We start from the raw sequence: 19,751 nt of genomic DNA, 5'->3' as shown, positions 1-19,751 counted from the left end.
TGGTCCTGGGCTTTTTTTGGTTGGGAGACTATTAATGACTGCTTCTATTTCTTTGGGGGATATAGGGCTGTTTAGATCATTAACCTGATCTTGATTCAACTTTGGTACCTGGTATCTGTCTAGGAACTTCTCCATTTCATCCAGGTTCTCCAGTTTTGTTGAGTATAGCCTTTGGTAGAAGGATCTGATGGTGTTTTGGATGTCTTCAGGATCTGTTGTTATATCTCCTTTTTCATTTCTGATTTTGTTAATTAGGATGCTTTCCCTGTGCCCTCTAGTGAGTCTGGCTAAGGGTTTATCTATCTTGTTGATTTTCTCAAAGAACCAGCTCCTTGATTGGTTGATTCTTTGAATAGTTTTTCTTGTTTCCACTTGGTTGATTTCACCCCCGAGTTTGATTATTTCCTGCCGTCTACTCCTCTTGGGTGAATTTGCTTCCTTTTGTTCTAGTGCTTTTAGGTGTGTTGTCAAGCTGCTAATGTGTGCTCTTTCTAGTTTCCTTTTGGAGGCACTCAGAGCTATGAGTTTTCCTCTTAGAAATGCTTTCATTGCGTCCCATAAGTTTGGGTATGTTGTGGCTTCATTTTCATTGAACTCTAAAAAGTCCTTAATTTCTTTCTTTATTCCTTCCTTGACCAAGGTATCATTGAGAAGAGTGTTGTTCAGTTTCCACGTGAAGGTTGGCTTTCTATTATTTATTTTGTTATTGAAGATCAGCCTTAGTCCATGGTGATCTGATAGGATGCATGGGACAATTTCAATGTTTTTGTATCTGTTGAGTCCTGTTTTGTGCCCAATTACGTGGTCAATTTTGGAGAAGGTACCATGAGGTGCTGAGAAGAAGGTGTATCCTTTTGTTTTAGGGTAAAATGTTCTGTAGATATCTGCCAGATCCATTTGATCCATAACTTCTGTTAGTTTCACTGTGTCCCTGTTTAGTTTCTGTTTCCATGATCTGTCCATTGGTGAAAGTGGTGTGTTGAAGTCTCCCACTATTATTGTATGAGGTGCAATGTGTGCTTTGAGATTTACTAAAGTTTCTTTAATGAATGAGGCTGCCTTTGTATTTGGAGCATAGATATTCAGGATTGATAGTTCCTCTTGGAGGATTTTACCTTTGATGAGTATGAAGTGCCCCTCCCTGTCTTTTTTGATGACTTTGGGTTGGAAGTCAATCTTATCTGATATTAGAATGGCTACTCCAGCTTGTTTCTTCAGATCATTTGCTTGGAAAATTGTTTTCCAGCCTTTCATTCTGAGGTAGTGTCTATCTTTTTCTCTGAGATGAGTTTCTTGTAAGCAGCAAAATGTTGGGTCTTGTTTGTGTAGCCAGTTTGTTAGTCTATGTCTTTTTATCGGGGAGTTGAGTCCATTGATATTAAGAGATATTAAGGAAAAGTAATTGTTGTTTCCTTTTATTTTTGTTGTTAAAGTTGGCATTCTGTTCTTGTGGCTGTCTTCTTTTAGGTTTGTTGAGGGATTACCTTCTTGTTGTTTCTAGGGCGTGGTTCCTGTCCTTGTATTGGTTTTTTTCTGTTATTATCCTTTGAAGGGCTGGATTCGTGGAGAGATAATGTGTGAATTTGGCTTTGTCGTGGAATACTTTGGTTTCTCCATCTATGTTAATTGAGAGTTTGGCTGGGTATAGTAGCTTGGGCTGGAATTTGTGTTCTTTTAGTGTCTGTATAACATCTGTCCAGGATCTTCTAGCTTTCATAGTCTCTGGTGAAAAATCTGGTGTAATTCTGATAGGCTTGCCTTTATATGTTACTTGGCCTTTTTCTCTTACTGCTTTTAGTATTCTATCTTTATTTAGTGCATTTGTTGTTCTGATTATTATGTGTCGGGAGGTATTTCTTTTCTGGTCCAGCCTATTTGGAGTTCTGTAGGCTTCTTGTATGTTCATGGGCATCTCTTTCTTTAGATTTGGGAAGTTTTCTTCTATAATTTTGTTGAAGATGTTTGCTGGTCCTTTGAGTTGAAAATCTTCATTCTCATCCACTCCTATTATCCGTAGGTTTGGTCTTCTCATTGTGTCCTGTATTTCCTGGATGTTTTGAGTTAGGATCTTTTTGCATTTTCCATTTTCCTTGATTGTTGTGCCCATGTTCTCTATGGAATCTTCTGCACCTGAGATTCTCTCTTCCATCTCTTGTATTCTGTTGCTGATGCTGGTATCTATGGTTCCAGATTTCTTTCCTAGGGTTTCTATCTCCAGTGTTGCCTCATTTTGGGTTTTCTTTATTGTGTCTACTTCCCTTTTTAGGTCTAGTATGGTTTTGTTCATTTCCATCATCTGATTGGATGTGTTTTCCTGTTTCTCTTTAAGGACTTCTACCAGTTTGGTTGTGTTTTCCTGTTTTTCTTTAAGGACTTGTAACTCTTTAGCCATGTTCTCCTGTAGTTCTTTAAAGTCCTTCTTGATGTCCTCTACCATCATCATGAGATATGCTTTTAAATCCAGGTCTAGTTTTTCAGGTGTGTTGGGGTGCCCTGGACTGGGCGAAGTGGGAGTGCTGGGTCCTGATGATGGTGAGTGGTCTTGGTTTCTGTTAGTAAGATTCTTACCTTTACCTCTCGCCATCTGGTAATCTCTGGAGTTGTTATAGTTGTCTCTGTTCAGAGGTTGTTCTTCTGGGGATTCTGAGTATCCTCTGTCAGCAGACCTGTACAGACTAAGTTCGGCGGAGTCCCGGAGCCAAGATGGCGCTCCCTGCAGGGCAGGTCACTGTTCTCCGGCTGGGAGGGTGTCGGATGTCTGCGGCCCCAAAAGGGTGCTGCCTCAGCGGTTCTGTGGCTCCCGCCTGTCCCAGAAGCCGTCTGCCCCCGTGGTCCCCACTCTGACCTGTAGAGACTAAGCTCGGAGGAGTCCCGGAGCCAAGATGGCGTTCCCTGCAGGGCAGGTCACTGTTCTCCGACTGGGAGGGTGCCGGATGTCTGCGGCCCCAAAAGGGTGCTGCCTCAGCGGCTCTGTGGCTCCCGCCTGTCCCAGAAGCTGTCTGCCTCTGTGGTCCTCACTCTAACCTGTAGACTAAGTTCGGCGGAGTCCCGGAGCCAAGATGGCGCTCCCTGCAGGGCAGGTCACTGTCCTCCGACTGTCTTTCACCTCTCTTAATGTGGTGGTCATAACCCCAAAGACATCAGTTCAGTGTTATAACTTGCATATGAAATGTATTCCCTCAGGCTCAAATATTTGAATGCTTGGTCTCCAGGTTGGTGGCGGGAGCACAGGTTTGGGTGATCATAGAGCCTTTGAAATTGAAGGTATTGCTTGCCTTGAGGTATGTCCTGAGAACAAGCATTAGAGGGTTTTAATCTGACTCTGCTTTGAGACAGATCTTGTTTGTCTTGTTTATACCAAAGATGAGCTCTTGCTGTCCTGAGCCCACCCATTCCAGTAGCTATGCTTTCTCTGCCATGGTGGAATGCTGACTCTGAATGGATAGCCTCATTATACTTGCCTTCTCTAGAATTGTTTCTTTCAGTTTTCATTTTTTTCAGTGATAAAATAGAATACAAATAGATTTCCATGATTATAACAAATGTTAGAGATATAACCTATAAAAGGGGGAAAGGTTTATTTCAATTCACAACTTTGGAGCCTTCAGCCCATGATTGGCCTGTTACTTTGTGGCTGTGGTAAAGAATCGTATGGTGGGATCATGGTACAGCAAAATGCTCTTAGGAAATTACAGAAAGAAGAGAAAATATATTCTACTCTCACCTTCACATGCAAGATCCTACTGACCCAAGACCCCCAGCTAGGTCAAAGGTTTTTCTACTGTCCAGTAGAACCAAGCTCAAAATTTAGTCTTTAGTCATGGAACCTCTAATTGTTATATATAGAGAGGGTCATATAAAAGAGATTAAGGGAAAGATTTGAGAGTGTATCTTTGATGAATTTGGCAGGCCCTGACCTGAATATACTCACAAATGCCATTATATAGGGCAACAGAGAGAGAGAGAGAGAGAGGAGGGGGTAGAGAGAGAGGGGGAGGGGGAGGGGGAGAGGGAGAGAGATCAGACACAAATAGAAAAAAGATACTGTGAAAACAGACACTGGTTGGTATGATATGGCCCAAAACTAAGCGTTTCAATAATATCTGAAGATGGGGGAGACAGAGGAAGCCACTTTCCCACAGAGCATACTGGAGAATTAGAGATGTGCTAGAACCAAGTGAAACATTCCATAATTCTAGCTTTGAGAACATGATACAGTTCTTGAAGTCAACTCCTTTCATGGCAACAATCAAATATAGATCCTTCCATAGAAATCTGCATCTGTTTTCTAAAAACAAGAGGATAAATTTGCTAACTGCATATGACCACTTGTCATTATGGGATGTTGCAAACAGTATGGGTAAACCACAGAACTGACTTACATAACGGAGGCTAGTAGCTGCACATCAAGGCCAGCCACATTGGTTATTTTAGTTTGTCAATGGCCATCCTTTCCCCGAGCCTTCCCTGCACCTGTCTGTGTCCTGACTTCTTTCCCTAAGCACAGCCATGCTGTTGGTTCAGGTCCATGTGAGGTTATACCTAAATTCCTTCTTTTAACTATCTTTAAAACACTGGGTTGTGAGACAATTTGAATTAAGTTCTGCACGTAAACTAACCCATACTTCTCAGGGAACCTTTTCCTTGACTTCCAAGTGTATTTGCCTGTGTCACTGATCTCCTTTATTCTGCCCTGTTAGAAACTGAGTTCCTGGACACTTTGAAGTTGCATTTATTTTGATGGCAATGAAAGATGAATGTATTAATCCTTTAAAGTGCTTGGCCAACAAATGAAACTTTTGTGTTTATCCACCATCATATAACGGAGTACTAGAACGTGGGCATATCACATTTCTGGCCTACCTCAGGCATTTACAACTAAGAGTAAACAAACCATTATAGAACGTTTTATTTTTAGAACAGGAATTCAGTTTGTCCCTCTGGACAATGTTTACTAACTTAATGTTTCAGTTAGTAAAAATGCTTTTCGCCACACATACATGAAGAGCTAAGGTCAGGTCTTCAGCACTCAAGAAAAAAAAAAGCTACACATCAGAGATCCAGTTCTGGGGAGACAGAGATAGGAGGATGAGTCAGCTAAACATCGAACTCTTGGAAGTCTGATGCAAATGAGAGCTCAAGAAAAAGGCAGCGGTACAGACATTTACATTTTCTTTCATCTTGGTTAACTTCTTGGCTTTTCAGAGTCAGAAACTGACTGAGTTCTTTCAGAGGAAAAGTGGTTTAAATAGACAGGGGGAAATGAGACTATCTTTGTAGGAGCAGCAGTTTTAGAAAAAGTTCCTGGAGTCAGGAAATAATGTACTATAGCATGTTACCAAAGGGAAAGGTTAAATGAGACCATCATACCTGCTTCTCAGAGAAGTGTTAGTTTAATCAGATGTCGAGCGTCCCTTCAGGTTTTACAGCAGAGAGAGAAATGATCCACAAAAAGACAAGAATAAAACTCAGTTACATTTTTAGGTACAGGTGTTAGGCCAGGACTTTTAAAGTCTGGCATCAGCTCATATATTTTTGCCATATTTAAGTATTTCACAATTTTAGAAAAACGTTTTTGATAACAACTCAGCCTCATTAAAGCTCAAGACATGTTTATACTAAAGCTGTTTATAAAGTAAATATGGCATCTGTATTTTTGTTGTTGACTTACAGACAATGCTTGACATAAGGGTCTAGGGAAAATGACTGAGGTAAATACAATCCCTGTGGGAATGAGGATTTGTCCTGGTCCTAAGATAACCTAACACTGACTGTTGTAAAGTACAAATGACATCTCTCACAAGGATTAGTTTAGTTGTCTAGAAGTAACGTTCAATAAAAGTTTTAGAATTAAAGGGTATGGACAAGTAAAGCATAAATTCTGGAAGATAAGGGCAGAGTCTGGCTCATCAGAGCAAAGGATCACGAGGTGGTAAACTGTATCTGTTCCCAGCATTCCAGGAGAACAGGCTAAACATCTCATTCCTTTGATGGTATCTGTGAGTTTAACTTTCTTGGCTTCTCCACTGCTTATCTGTGTATACAAACATCTTTTACCTTCTATATAATGACATGCTATTAGCTACATAACCAGATGCCTAAGACTTAAACAAGCCACAATTAGTTAATATTTAAGACCTATAATAAATATTTATTGAACTGTACGGAATTATTTGCTATGCCAAAACTTACTGCTTCCTCTTGGGATAGTAAAAATAATGGTTGTGGAAAAGCTGTATATGTAGTTTTAATTAATGTACAGTTCCATAAAATGTCAAAAGTAAAAAACAAATCCCCCAATACATGGAAAAGCAAATGGAATAGTTACCAATTATACCCAAGGTTCAGGGAGGAAGGACTTAGAAGGCTCTTCTCACCTCCCTTTTATTCAAGATTCTGGCTTTTTATAAATCTCATCACTTCTCATTCCTTAAATTCTATTAATTGCATGTATAGCTCTTGAAAAATTATTTAAATTCAAATCTTCCTTCTTTCTCATTTTAGCTTCCTCAATTATTCTGAAGGTCTGCTCAGAGTATGGAAAAGGCTTTAGTTAAGCATAGTTCTTGTCTAATTTGAACTCTTTTCCACAAATGATGAAGTATGCTAATAGTTTTTGGAGTTGCTCATATAGCAACTATGTTTATTTTACATGAGGAGGTCCAGAGACAAACTGACTTATTTAACAAGACCCAGATTACTAATAAAGTCAGAACTCAGGTGTTCTTCCTTCAAACTTAGTTGTGCTAGATATATTCAAAAGAGTAAAAAATTAAGGCCTAAGTTTGGGAAAGGAGAGAAGAGGTATAGAGATGACAATGAGATGTATTATAGATCAAGCAGAAGCTGAAGTCTTGCTTATATGAAGTCTTAATTAGAAACAACTTGCATAAATAACTGGGCTTAACAGGTACATAAAATGTATCTCCTACCCTGGTTTATAGAAAAATGAGATATATTGAAGAAGTAAAATGTAAAAACAAAATTCTAGGCCTTTGGGCCCAGGCTTGGGAGTGGGGCCTTTGTGGCTCTGTGCTCTGAGGTGTGCTGGTCATAAAACAGATAGTGACATTCCTCCACCCACCTGCTTCCTGGGTTCAAAGAGTGTTCTTTTAAAGAAAGTCACCCTGACCCACCCTGACCATTGCTGGAACCTGCAATGCAAATGTGCTATTGTTAGGGGCTCTTAGATTGTTAGGGGCTCTTAGAAACTGTCTTGAGAAATAACCCTCACAATTACCAGGTATTCCTCGTGACACTTGTGACTTTGCACTTCCTTGTGACTCTTAAGTGGTATTTTTGGTATTTTCCAACAACACCCTCCCCACCTCCTTGAATTGTGGTTTCTTCCTTTAAATACCCCCTTATCCAGCTACTCGGGGCACCAAGGTCCTCTACCCCTGCGTGGTTTATGACTGTGGGCCCGAGAGCGCTCTTGAATAAAAATCCTCTTGCAGTTTGCAGCAAGACCGTTTCTTGTTGATTTTGGGGTGTCGCCTCGCCTGAATCAGAATGTGGGGGAGTCCTCACGTTATGTGTCTTTCATTATCACAATTTAACATTAAGGATATTTGAGTAGTCTATTAAAAGTCTTTGGAACACTAGCAATCCTCCCTCCAAACATAACAGTGTCCAACATTACCTCTTGAGCCTCTACTGTGTACTATGTAATACATTACAGCTGAGAACAAAATTCTAGCTTTCAGTGTTTAATTTCTGCAGGAAGCTGAGAAAGATTTATAAAGTGAATATATCCGACCTCAGTAGAATAAAACCAAACGACAAAGAGGCTTAAGGGTTACAGGAAGAGGATGAAAGGTTCAGTTTTGTGCAGAATGACTGAAATGGCCTCACTGATAAGCTGTTGTTGGGCAGAGACTAGAAAGAAAGTGGAAGAAGGCACAGCATGTGTCTGGGGAGAGTTACAGGCATAAGGGACAATTAAAAGACCTTGTGGAAGTGTGCTTGGTGTCTGCGGCACAGTAACACACATTCTGACGATGGAGCAGACAAGTGGATATGTGGAAGAAGACTAGTAGATTTGCACAATGGAAGGCTGCATCATGTAGGGCCTTCTAGCCCTTATAAGGATTTAGGGTTCTCTTTAGTGAGTGGGAGGATTTTATACTGATGTATGACATGATCTGATTATCTGCCATGTGTCTTGAAACTGATGACTATTCTGGAAAAAGTAGGAGGCTGTCACAATCCTGTGAACAATTAGGATGTCTGTTACAAAGTAGTAGCTGGCAAGATGATGAAAGGTAGTTGGGGTACAACTGTATACTGAGGGCTGATGGATGGGTGCTGAGGGATGAGAGAACAGGCAGTTCCACAGTTGAGTAACAGAACAAGAATGTGGTGACATTTAATAAAATACAGAATATAGCCAGGGGCTTTATTCTAATACTAGTAATTAACAAAACTCGGATAAAGACATTTTGTTGTTGTTTCTTTTGAGACAGGGTTTCTCTGTGTAGCCCTGGCTGTCCTGGAACTCACTTTGTACACCAGGCTGGCCTCGAACTCAGAAATCCGCCTGCCTCTGCCTCCCAAGTGCTGGGATCAAAGGCATGTGCCACCACCACCTGGCGACTATTTTATTTTTTAAAAGTTCAGAGAGAAGGCTTGAGTGCTTATGACATTATACTCCTTTATAATGGCAGGCTGTTTGTTTCTTTAGAAGCTTGCAAGTGCCAGATATCTAGAGCACTAATGAGAGTGCTTAAAAGTTAATTGTCTGACTTGCTTCATGCCTAAGAACTTCATCTGCACATTGCTTGGTCATTTTAACTGTATGACAAGAGAGTTCAGTTGAGGTGACTATTAGCAATTTCAGACATAACAGGCTTGCAACCATGGCTGCCAGTTATAAATTGAGAGGCTTCAGGTACAATATTTTCTACAACATGGGTATCATATTTTGATATTTTATTAAACGTCTTATTTTCATCTTCAACTAGCTAGTGAGATTAAGTCAAGAATGATAATCAAACAGCTATTCCTACACCTATTTGTGTAACACACAGAACATTAACAGAAAAAAAAAAGAGAACACAAAATTGAGTTTCTAAAAATATAATATTTATTGCTGGATCCATTATCTTAAAAGAATCATCCTGGGAAGACTACCATAAACACTAGTTGGAAAAAATCATCCATAATTAGGAATAAATTAGGTTAAGCACTTCTAGAAATGAACTTTTTAATAATACAGGACAGAAATATGATACTCAGCATGATTTGTCTATATTTTTCCCATACAACTTTGATCTGAGAGAGCAACTGTAAGATTAAAACAGAAAACGAAACCTGAATAATTCCAATCACAATTGACATCCCAACATAAATAGGGGAAATCTCACAGGGCTCCACTCCTCAATGAAGAGCTACAAACAGTTGCTGAGAAGAATTGGTCTTCCTGAGAGATGAGCCCCCAAATGGTTATCCAATACCAAGCAGTACTGGATATTGGATAACCAGCCCTAGAAACATTTACATGAGGACAAGCAACACTGGATAGAACTCAGCAGGCATATTTATGTTATTCACTTATATGTATCAACAATGTTTAATGAGGAGAAGGCTGTGAATTTGGGAGCAGACTTGAACATGAATGGGTAGGACAGAGGAGAGGGAGAGGGAAATAATATAGACTTTAATTAAATTAAGAGAAATTAAAAAGGTTGACAGTCACATGGTTCACAGCCGGGACACAGGTAATTCCTTTCCTTGCTAGGTAGCACGCACAGCACCGTAACAAGGAAGAAGCTTCTAGGTCAGTGGCAGTTCCATGTTTTATGACTCAGGTATGCAGTGTCTTCAGCAATAGGTTCTTACAGTCAAATCCTATAGCATAAACAGGAGCACTGGCAATAACCTGTAACGTAAGGATGTGTAGGATCTCTATAGCCAACAACTGCAAAAGAGGTAACTAGTTCCTGTTACAGGGTTTTTTGTTAGTCTGTGGTATCTCATAGAAATGTAACCTAGGAAAGAACCTACTACAATTTTTCTACTAAATGGATATTAAACTGATTTTTTTGTTTGTTTGTTTGTTGTTTTTTAGAGACAGAGTTTCTCTGTGTGGCCCTGGGATTAAAGGCCCGAGCCACCATGGCCTGGCTAAACTGACTCTTATACTTATTAATTAATGCATCTGAATCCTCATCAGAGAAACGTATTCAGTAGATGATTAACACAAAGACTCACAACCAGTTCAGTGCAGATAATAACAGACTGCAGAATACTCATCATCAAACAGGACATCTGCCATTACCTCCACCCCCAATGTTGAGGGATCCAGGATGAAAAGACTCCAAGAGCCAGAAGCAATGGACAACTAGGAGGAAACTACCTGGACACAGCAAAGTGGTTGCATATATAAAATGGCATGCTATGCTTGGAATTCTGATTAATGCTACAAAAACCAAGTATGTCTTAGAGTCCTTTTACGTAGAAGTGTAGTTTCTGCATTTCTAATAAGGTATCTGCAAGTTTAATGAACAGACAACTCAATCATACTGATTTTGGGAAGGGTTAGTAAATGAGAGAAGAGTTGGAAAGACATTTTGGCTTTTGCCCTTGGAAGAGGTTTTCAGCTGATGATTAGTCACAACCTGCTGGATATTTATAAGTAGTGTTTTTGTTAGGAACTAGTATTGCTTGTTGAGCACTGGTTCTATGTTGAGATTATTAATGCTATTAAAGACGTGAAAGGGATTGAGGGGTCTGAAATCCAGAGATTTATACATACTAAGCATTTAAAAAGACTGAGTTATATTTCCCAAAAGGACCAATTTCTAAAACTGGTCCTTTACCTACCTTAAGATCATATAGAAAGAGAAATATTGATGCAATAGACACAGTAAAGTTACTTGGATTTTAAGCCCAGTTTGTGGGATGTTTACAATTCACAATCTATGTAAATTTAGATTTATCTAAATCTTCAGTCCTAGTAAATTCATCTGGAGTTACTTGAAAAACAATTCCCTAAATAGAAATACATTTAAACTGTAAGGACTGGGCATTTAACTTACCCTCAGTGGTTTGCTAGCACAGTACCATACTGTGGTATTTCAGAGAATATAAAATTATTGACAAAGGAATCCAAAACTTCTTTTGTTTGTAGCCAAGATGTGGGTATTTATTATATATGTGGACTCATTAGTTCTGAAGTAGTAGAATTATCATAATTGCTTAGAATGACAAATGTAAATAAAATATGGAATAGTGTAGAATTGGCAATTTGATACTATCTGTTGAGTCAATAAAAACCAAAGTTCATAAGATCTAAACCTTAGAAATAAAAATAATCCATAATTTCATTTTCCACTAAAATATTTATTTAATTGAGGTATCTTATTGAAATAAATAAGCATAGTTTTCCTCTAATACTAATCAGTGTAGATATCTATGTTACTGTCTAATGGAAGCCTATCAAATTGTTTGTCCTAGAACAGCACATGAAATATTCGGAAACAAAATTAAGTTCTTACACAACCCCATCCTAAAATCAGACCACAGGGCTTCTGAACCTCAGTACGGCACACACTTGGAGGAAGAACAGTAGAGATGAAGCCAGGGGGCCTGGACTACTTTGTCTATTTGCTACATATCATAGGCGAGTTTCCTCCTGAGCATTAGATCTTTACCTTCAAAATAGGAATATCATTAATCATATCCATTTCACAGGACTGTTGTGAATATTAACTACATGAATACACAGACAAGCTCTTAGTGAATGTAAAAGAGCTGTAAAAATATTATGTTTAATTTCATATAAAAGAATCAATGTATATCTCCCTTCAACTAAAGAATAAGCACCCAAAAATGTGTCTCCTTCAGCTGACCTGTCACCTATAAACCTGGATAAGAAAATGCACCTTGGCTTAAGCACCAGAGCTCACAGGATAAAGGAGACCCAGGAACTATTTCTAGTACAGTTTTATGGACAGTTAGGTAGGAGCTAAAGAATCTTGAGGGTCACTTGATTTCAACAGCTAAAGGGAAGGAAACAAGAACGTTTATATTCCAACACAAGGCTAGGATACAACAAGCTACTTCTTATTTTGTAATTTCAAAGTCATCTATGAATTCTTCACAGAAGAGAGTTTAACCACTTACGTTTATGCATGTGTGAACACAGCATTTTCTTGTAGTAAGATCAAATACTAGTTAGTTTCTAAGGACAGAGTAACTGAAATGAATAAACTCTATAGTAGGTTTAGATAACTAGTGGCTAAAATGACTAGTTACAGGAACACAGGAAATTAATTCAGTACAATGGTGATTTTTAAAAAGCCGTATTTACAGATACATCATCTTAAAACACACACAAAAAAAATTACTAAAAAGATTAAAGAGATCATTGTAGGTAAATGTTAATACACTTAAAAATGTTAACAATGATACCACTTAAACATAATAGAAAAATGAATTTTTCAGTATTTTAACATTTAGTAACAAAACACAATATAACCACCTAGCGATTTATTATTAGGAGCTAATGACAGTGTTACAGTTTAAACTCATGCAAATAACTACTTATTATATAGTTTAGCATTTTCTTAAAACATTACTGAGAAGATAATGGTGACTCCTATGCTAAAGATGCTGAAGGCCCTTTCAAAAATGTCATTTACACTGGCTGTACACATCAGGTCATACAAAACTAGACTAAGTAACCTTTTATATACTCTGTTTGTTATAACAAACATCTATCTACTAATGGAAAATTATTTAATACCCTTTTTTCTTAATTCCCCTGCCTTATCAGTAATAGATATACAAATGGAGCAAAAAATTAATGTTCCATTAGGAGTATAAAGTTAAAATTCATTGTAAATGGTGTGAAATCGGTATACTGAAAAGGAACCAATTGCCAATTATTACTAGGCTAGAGTATAACAAAATAAATTCATTCAACTTAAAATAGTATTTACTAATATTTACTGATTTTTTGTTTTTAATTTGTAACTCTGCTTTACATCTATGAAAGTTAAGTTCTATCTTAAAATTTTGTGGAATGATTTGATGGCACTTCACTCAAGCTCCTCATTTTCTTTGGTAAACAGGTCTGCCAGGTCAGCCACAGTCAACACAGAGGCTTCAGAATGCTTTCCGGATGAGCTTGTGTGGCTGCAAGATTTTCAGAGGCACAGAGAGAAGATATGGCCAGGAGTTAGAGACTATATGCATGACAATAAAGTGAGGCACAAATCTGCCATATGTGGTCATCACTGAGCCACAAGTAGACAGTAATTGTTACATCTTATCAAAATCAGTGAAAATGCCTAAATAATTCTGAAGCTTTGTCAGAAAATGCTTTCTATGAACAATTAATAAAAAATCAAAACAAATAAAAAACAGAAGATAAAACATCTGACAACTGTTGTCAAGCAGGTTCTAAACTCGCCATTTACAAAGAAGTTCAGTATCATTGTAACTGAAATTAAAATCACTATGTCTGCAGCATGTGACAACAAGAACAAAAATCTTTCAGGTTTAGATGAAAAGCCCTTCGGATGGCTGGCATCTTTCTTGTTACATCAGAGTATGGAATTTCTGGTTTGAGAAGGTTTGTGTTACAAAATACCCTGGAGATGCCCTCCCTTTGAAAGAGCTATCATAGCATCTCTCTTTGGGTGACTTCCAATCCTCCCATTTCACGGGGAGGAGGAAGATACTGGTTTATTTCAAGATGACTTTAAAGGAAAATTACCGTGCAAATGTTAGAAGTTTCCTAATTCAGACTGCTCTGATCATTCTACTACTCTGATGTCTATGGATTTGACACAAATCACCAGCCAAGACTGTAAATTCAGACATGCCTATTGACCCGTGACTGGTAAGCATAAACTATAAAACATTAATGCATGTTTAGTTTCAGACATATCAGACAAAAGGTTAGGTAAGACAGAATAATACATTTCATTTAAAAAGTAATCGAATATAGCAAAGATAAGTCAGCTAATTTGCATATTGTAATCTATTAAATTATCTTAAGCCAAATATAGACTGTCCAAAACATTAACTGGGGCATGCTTTGGATAAAATGCTTTTCTTTGGTTTTTAGAAAAAGTATTTAGTGTTTACATCATTTGTTGTCATCCAGAAGATCTCAAACTCTCAAGTGATGGGAAATCCCACTTGTAAGTTGTTACCTACCTCCTCTCAGCAGTTTTTAGCATTGCCTGCATCCGTTCTTCTATTGTTGCTTTAATTAAGAATCTATGTACAATAGTAGGTCTAGAAGGCAAATAATAATTTTAAGTTTAAAGACCATCTTAAGACAAATGAGTAGAAAATGACCTTATATGCACATGCTACATCCATTAGTCCACTGGTGCCCACTTGTGGCAGGTCTTTATGAGTGTGCTCAGGGACAGGTCAACAGCACATACTGCCAATGTGATCTTCATGAACCAACACTCTCACGAGGGAGACAAGAAACACATAAGAAAATCAGTTGCATGCACAGATTATGTATGGCAAGTTCAGTTGAGAGAAGGGAATTAGGCACTAAGCACAGGAGGAACAGGAAGAGCATGCAGACAGAAAACAAATGTTCATATATATTACTGGGATGAGTACATGGTTGGGAAAAGCTAAAATTATTTCCGGGGCCAACAGCAGACTAGCATGGCACAAGTGTGTTATAAATGCAACAGGTCAACATGAGGTTACAGGCGGGCAGGGTTCAGATCATAAATGGTAGTCCTGCAGGATTTGATCAGGAACTGGATTTTGTAGTTATAAAGAAATGTGCTCTAGTAGTTATACATATTTTGATTTACACTAGACTGTGCTTTGGAAATGCTTTGGCTGCTATGGAGGAAGAGAAGAGATATAATTTGAGGTCATCCTGGCAAGAGGAGATGGATTGTGCTTTTTTTTGTCAGCGGGATAAGAATTAGTCAAAAGATGAGGAATATCTTTGAAATACAAGAATCAAGACTAAAATAATTTGAATATAAGATACAGAAAAGTCCTAGATTCCTGTCTGAGCAAGTATAGATGACAAAAGTCACATTAAAATATGAGGAAAGCTTGGGCTGGCTGAGAGTAGCACAGATGTAGTTTTGCTCTACCTGTGCCAAACTTGAGCTATCTAGTCGATATCCTAGGGGAAATATAAAGTTCCTAGATACATGTACAGATAATAGCTAGCTATACAAAGCTGGTATTGTCGAGGCTCAGGGATACTCCCATGAAGGTTGTCCACCTACGCATACTACTTAATGTCATGGCACTGGGTAAACTAGCAACTAGGGGAGTAAATAAAGGAACCACTAGACCACAGCAAGGAATAGGCCACCAGTCAAACTCTAAGCCTCATTTCAGTGGTACACTCAGGGGCAGCCACCAAAATAGAAAGGGTGACAGAAGAGGACATCAAGTGGGTGGAGGTAGACTGTAAAGGAGTGTCACTTTAAAAACGATTAACACCCAGACATATTCATGTGATATATTTCAAGATGAAGCCTCTTGAGAATATGAAAAGAGGTGGGATTTAGGACAAATCGGATGAAAAAAAGACACTCTTCCACCGTAATAAAGGGACAAACACTATGCTATGCTCTCTTAACCATTACCAGAGCCACATTCTTCTCGCTTGAAAACAATCAGTGTTATTAGGTCCCGTATCCTCTTGCCTAGGCATGGAAAATGTTCAGCACACTTCTTCCATATTTTCCTAGTTTTTCTATTTCTAAAAGAATCATTCTCTAATTAATTTTTTAATTTAAAAAAGGAAATAATTTTTAAACTTATTCTCTTCTTCTTTTACTCTGCAATAAAATTTCTCAAAATCCTATTCCTATGGGCTGCACAGTAAGAGTAGGGAGCCATGGTTACATCAGGGACAGGCAGGCAGCAGGGATGCACCTGCCACTGTTTACCTAGCCGTGTCACTACATAAGCTATGTAATCCTATTTGTGTTTGTTGAACAAAAACTCCTTATAAGTAGTTGCCTATACTGCTCCATTTAAACTGCTTTGGATAAAATAAAATTAATGGTCAAAACTCTAATAGGAAGATTTCTATTTTGACATTTTTGCAGCAGGTAACAGCTAAGCATGTAGGTGTCTTTCCTTTTCCCAGGGCTTTGTAGCTTACATGTGCCAGAATTTATTTAGTTCATGACCCATCACTATTTTTCTCTCCTTTATGATTCCATTCATGCTCATAGCTCAAAAATACCATCACATGCTCCTGATGTCTAAGTGTGCGCCTCCAGCCCTGGCTTCTCTCCCAGTTTCTGAACATACATATCTTGGATAGCTAATAAAATCTCAAACGTATCTAAAGCAGACCTTTGTTCTTGCCACTGAATCTGTTCTATCTCATAGTCTTCCTCCACTCAGCCAAAGGCTTTCTATCCTCCTAGCTGTCTAGGCCAAAGCCCACAGTGTTGCTCACCCACTAACCACTATCAGTTCTACTCCAGAATAAACCCAGAGCCTCAAAACTTCTCACTGATTGTACTGCCATTACCATACAAGCTGCCTCCTATTGTCATCAGGACTACATGGCCTACCTGCTCCCCTTACTCCCTAGCCTGCACACAGTACTCAGAATGATTGCTTCAAAGCTGAAGTGAGATGTGTCCTTCCTCTGCTCACAGCTTCCCAATTAAGGCCCAGTATGATTCCCAAGCCCCACTGAGCTTCTTTCCTACCTATTTCAGTGTAGCATCTGTGGATCCTTTATTTCTCTTTTTCTTTTTAGCATGTTAACAAGTATAGCTCTTTATTATTAAATCGTGTAATTAAGATTTACATGGGTATACAATTTAGAAAATAATTTTAATGGTAAAGAGTGATTTTAAGTTGATGGAAATCTGTTTTTACATGAATTCAAGTATATTATACACACTGTTTTGTTTCTTAAATACAAAAATTCCAAAGAAGTATGCTTAGTCTATAAATCAGATATTCAAATCTACTCTACATACACATCAAAAGAAGTCTCTGGTGTTGTTTCTTTGATTGTTTGTTTGTTTGTTTTTACTTTCACTCACACCCGAAGTATCTGCACTTACTAGATGATGTGATTTTGCTGAGACATCCACCATGTTAGGATTTAAGGATGAGTCTAAATACGATATAACAGCATAAAGATTACCAAAATGTCCTAAAGGATCATTTTTTAAAAAACCAAACCAAACCCAACCCCGGGACACTCTTGACTTACAGATGTCACACTGATTGTTACTGTGTGCTTAGTCATTCTGTCTTAAGATATTAGTATGAGTATAGCTCCCGTCTCTTTCATGCTTTGCTTAGATGTTACCTTCTCAGTGTGGCTGGCTTCCAAGTCATCTGCGTTCTTTACTCTCCCACCAGCTTGAAGTTTGGTCCTAACACAATATACTCTACTTCCTCAATCTATTGCATATTAACTTTTAATACATTATCCTGCATACAACTAGATTAGAAGTTGCATAAGGTTATCTCAAATGCTTAAAACTACACATGGCACATAGAAAGTACCTAGCAAAAGACCACTGAAAGAAGCACGTGGAGACTGATGAACACCAACTATGTAAGTGATAATGGAATGATAAGGCACTCTGAACTGGAGGAGGCTAGAGTGTCACTGGAGAACAACGATACAAACACTAAGGTAGTCTCTTGAAGAAGAAAAGGAAGGCTATATCCTGGGAAGCAACAGCCTTATGGCCTTAGCCTTCTAAGTCTAAGACAAGTCCGCCTATGTTTTAGGAAAAAGCTGGTATAACAAGAGTCAGTGTTGGGGGTGGGCAAGATGACTCAACTAGTAAAAGTAAACGTCAACCAACAACCTGAGTTTGATCCTTAGCACTCACATATTTACTTGTTTGTTTGTTTGTTTACTTATGTTATGTATGCGTGCTCTCCTGCATGCACACCTGTATGCCGGAAGAGGGCATCAGATCCCTTTCTAGACGGCTGTAAACCACCATGTGGCACTGGGAACTGAACTCAGGAGGAAGAGCAGCCAAGTGCTCTTAACCACTAAGCTCAGTCTCCAACCTAGTACCCACATTTAAAAACAAAAGTCAGATGCAGTGGATCAGAGGCCAGTCAATCACTGAAGTTTATCAACAATCCATATTTCTGACTCTGGCATGTAAAACTTCATTTACTACTTCTCATGTTTTACCTCAGCAGTTCCAAACTCTTCACAATCCTAGGAAATGTCAGCTTATCTGCCCTTTAATTCTACATATGCAACTCTTCCACACTTGTTTTCTGGCCTAACTTTAAAATAATCAATCCTCAGCCTAATGTGTTTCTTCAGGACACACATTAGCATACTGTGTTTGTTCATAAAACTTTAAATTTTCTTGTACTTGTACTACACAATGGCCTTTTATGTATGCTTCTAGATGGGATTATGTCATATGATTGGAATCTCCAGTACGTAGCATAATGCCTGACACAGTTTAGATGCTCAGTAAGACTAAATAAGCACTTAGTGTGTGGTTATGTGTGCTTGTGTGTGTGTCTGTATGTCTTCAAACATTCAAGGCCTCTAATACTCCTAAAAATTTAAGTAAGAAACTGAGTTACAGAAATAATCTGGTATTTGAATAAAAAAAAGTACCTATCACATAAAAATGACTATTGGTTCAGATACTGCACTAAATCAAACTATTTTTAACTACACTTAACTAACTTAACTAAACTTCTTGGGTCATTCACTGTGTGTGTGCACATGCCACAGAGCATGCAGACATGTAACAAAGTGGAAATGTGATGGGCTATAGTTAAAATACATACTAAATATCATATATAAAATTATTTTCAGACTATGTATGAGGTAAAAGAAACATAAATCAATCTTATATTTAAATATAGACCCTTTCCTCAAACAGTCCAGGGTGTAAAAACAACCAACCAACCAACCAACCAACCAAACAAAAAGCAAAAACCAAAAAACCCTAAACAATTTCTGGTTCCAAACATTTTAGGTGAGGGAGACAGAATGTGTACTTAAAAAACAGACAGGGTATGATAAACATAAATAAAGAATTTAAACGTTGAATTAGTTTCCCATAACCTGAAGGAAGGTAACAAATGCCAATTTTCGTCCTTACTTGGTCTGTCCAATTCGGTGCACTCTCCCAATGGCCTGCAGCTCATGGGCAGGGTTCAGTATGGGCTCCACCAGGAGGACATGGGTGGCTTCAATGATAGTTAATCCATTAGAGCCTGTGTGCAGGGGCAGCAGCAGAATATTGATGTGGGGATCGTATTTAAATGCTGAGAGGTTCTCCTGAAAGAAGAAAGGTACATTTTAATTTTAGCTGGATGGATTAGAATTAGAGCACTTAGGTTACAGCTCAAGATGAACATGGTAGTGAAGATTAAACGCTAATTCACCAATTTTAGGAACTGGAATGTTGTTATTTTTCCTGATTTTGAAGAGAATCATACGAACACTTTTGCTTTTATAGCATGTAGTGGAAACTACATCATAGATATATGCGATACATGAAAACTGAACTGTATGAATGCAGAGAAAAATGAGGGAAAGGAAAACTATGCAAAGCTCATGTGAGGTAAGATAGGGAGCTACTGCATTTTCACTTATTCTTGTAGGTGGTGTATCTCAGGTTATAGGTCAGACTGTACTGAATTTGATATAAACAAAATTTTAACCACATATACTTTTTTTCTGAGTGTGTGTGTGTGTGTGTGTGTGTATACACAGAAAACAATTCCTGGGTGCAAGGACCCCTTCAAAAGAAATACTGCAAGAC

The 19,751-nt window shown here is 38.3% G+C and overlaps 1 protein-coding gene across 3 annotated transcripts in view; it reads right to left on the bottom strand.

Annotated features, from left to right (window-relative positions):
* Positions 1-9,071: 9,071 nt before the first annotated feature.
* Shprh (SNF2 histone linker PHD RING helicase) overlaps positions 9,072-19,751 on the bottom strand; it is a 71,018-nt gene continuing 60,338 nt past the window's right edge. The window contains exons 28-30 of one of the 3 annotated variants that reach the window (XM_085842630.1): positions 19,086-19,264; positions 14,170-14,250; positions 9,072-13,140 (exon numbers count right to left, since the gene is read on the bottom strand). In XM_085842630.1, coding sequence (XP_085698756.1) covers positions 13,044-13,140; positions 14,170-14,250; positions 19,086-19,264 — 357 coding nt within the window. In that variant the 3' untranslated portion in view covers positions 9,072-13,043. Of the gene's footprint in view, positions 13,141-14,169; positions 14,251-19,085; positions 19,265-19,751 lie in introns of those variants that run through there. The other 2 variants (XM_021174217.3, XR_015048369.1) reach the window with 2 other exon arrangements.

Source organism: Mus caroli, unplaced genomic scaffold (genome assembly GCF_978045245.1).
Source record: "Mus caroli unplaced genomic scaffold, Mus_caroli_1 scaffold_9, whole genome shotgun sequence".
Lineage (NCBI taxonomy): Eukaryota > Metazoa > Chordata > Mammalia > Rodentia > Muridae > Mus > Mus caroli.
The sequence above is the reverse complement of the archived record's forward strand: the minus strand, read 5'-3'. Positions and strand labels throughout refer to the sequence as shown.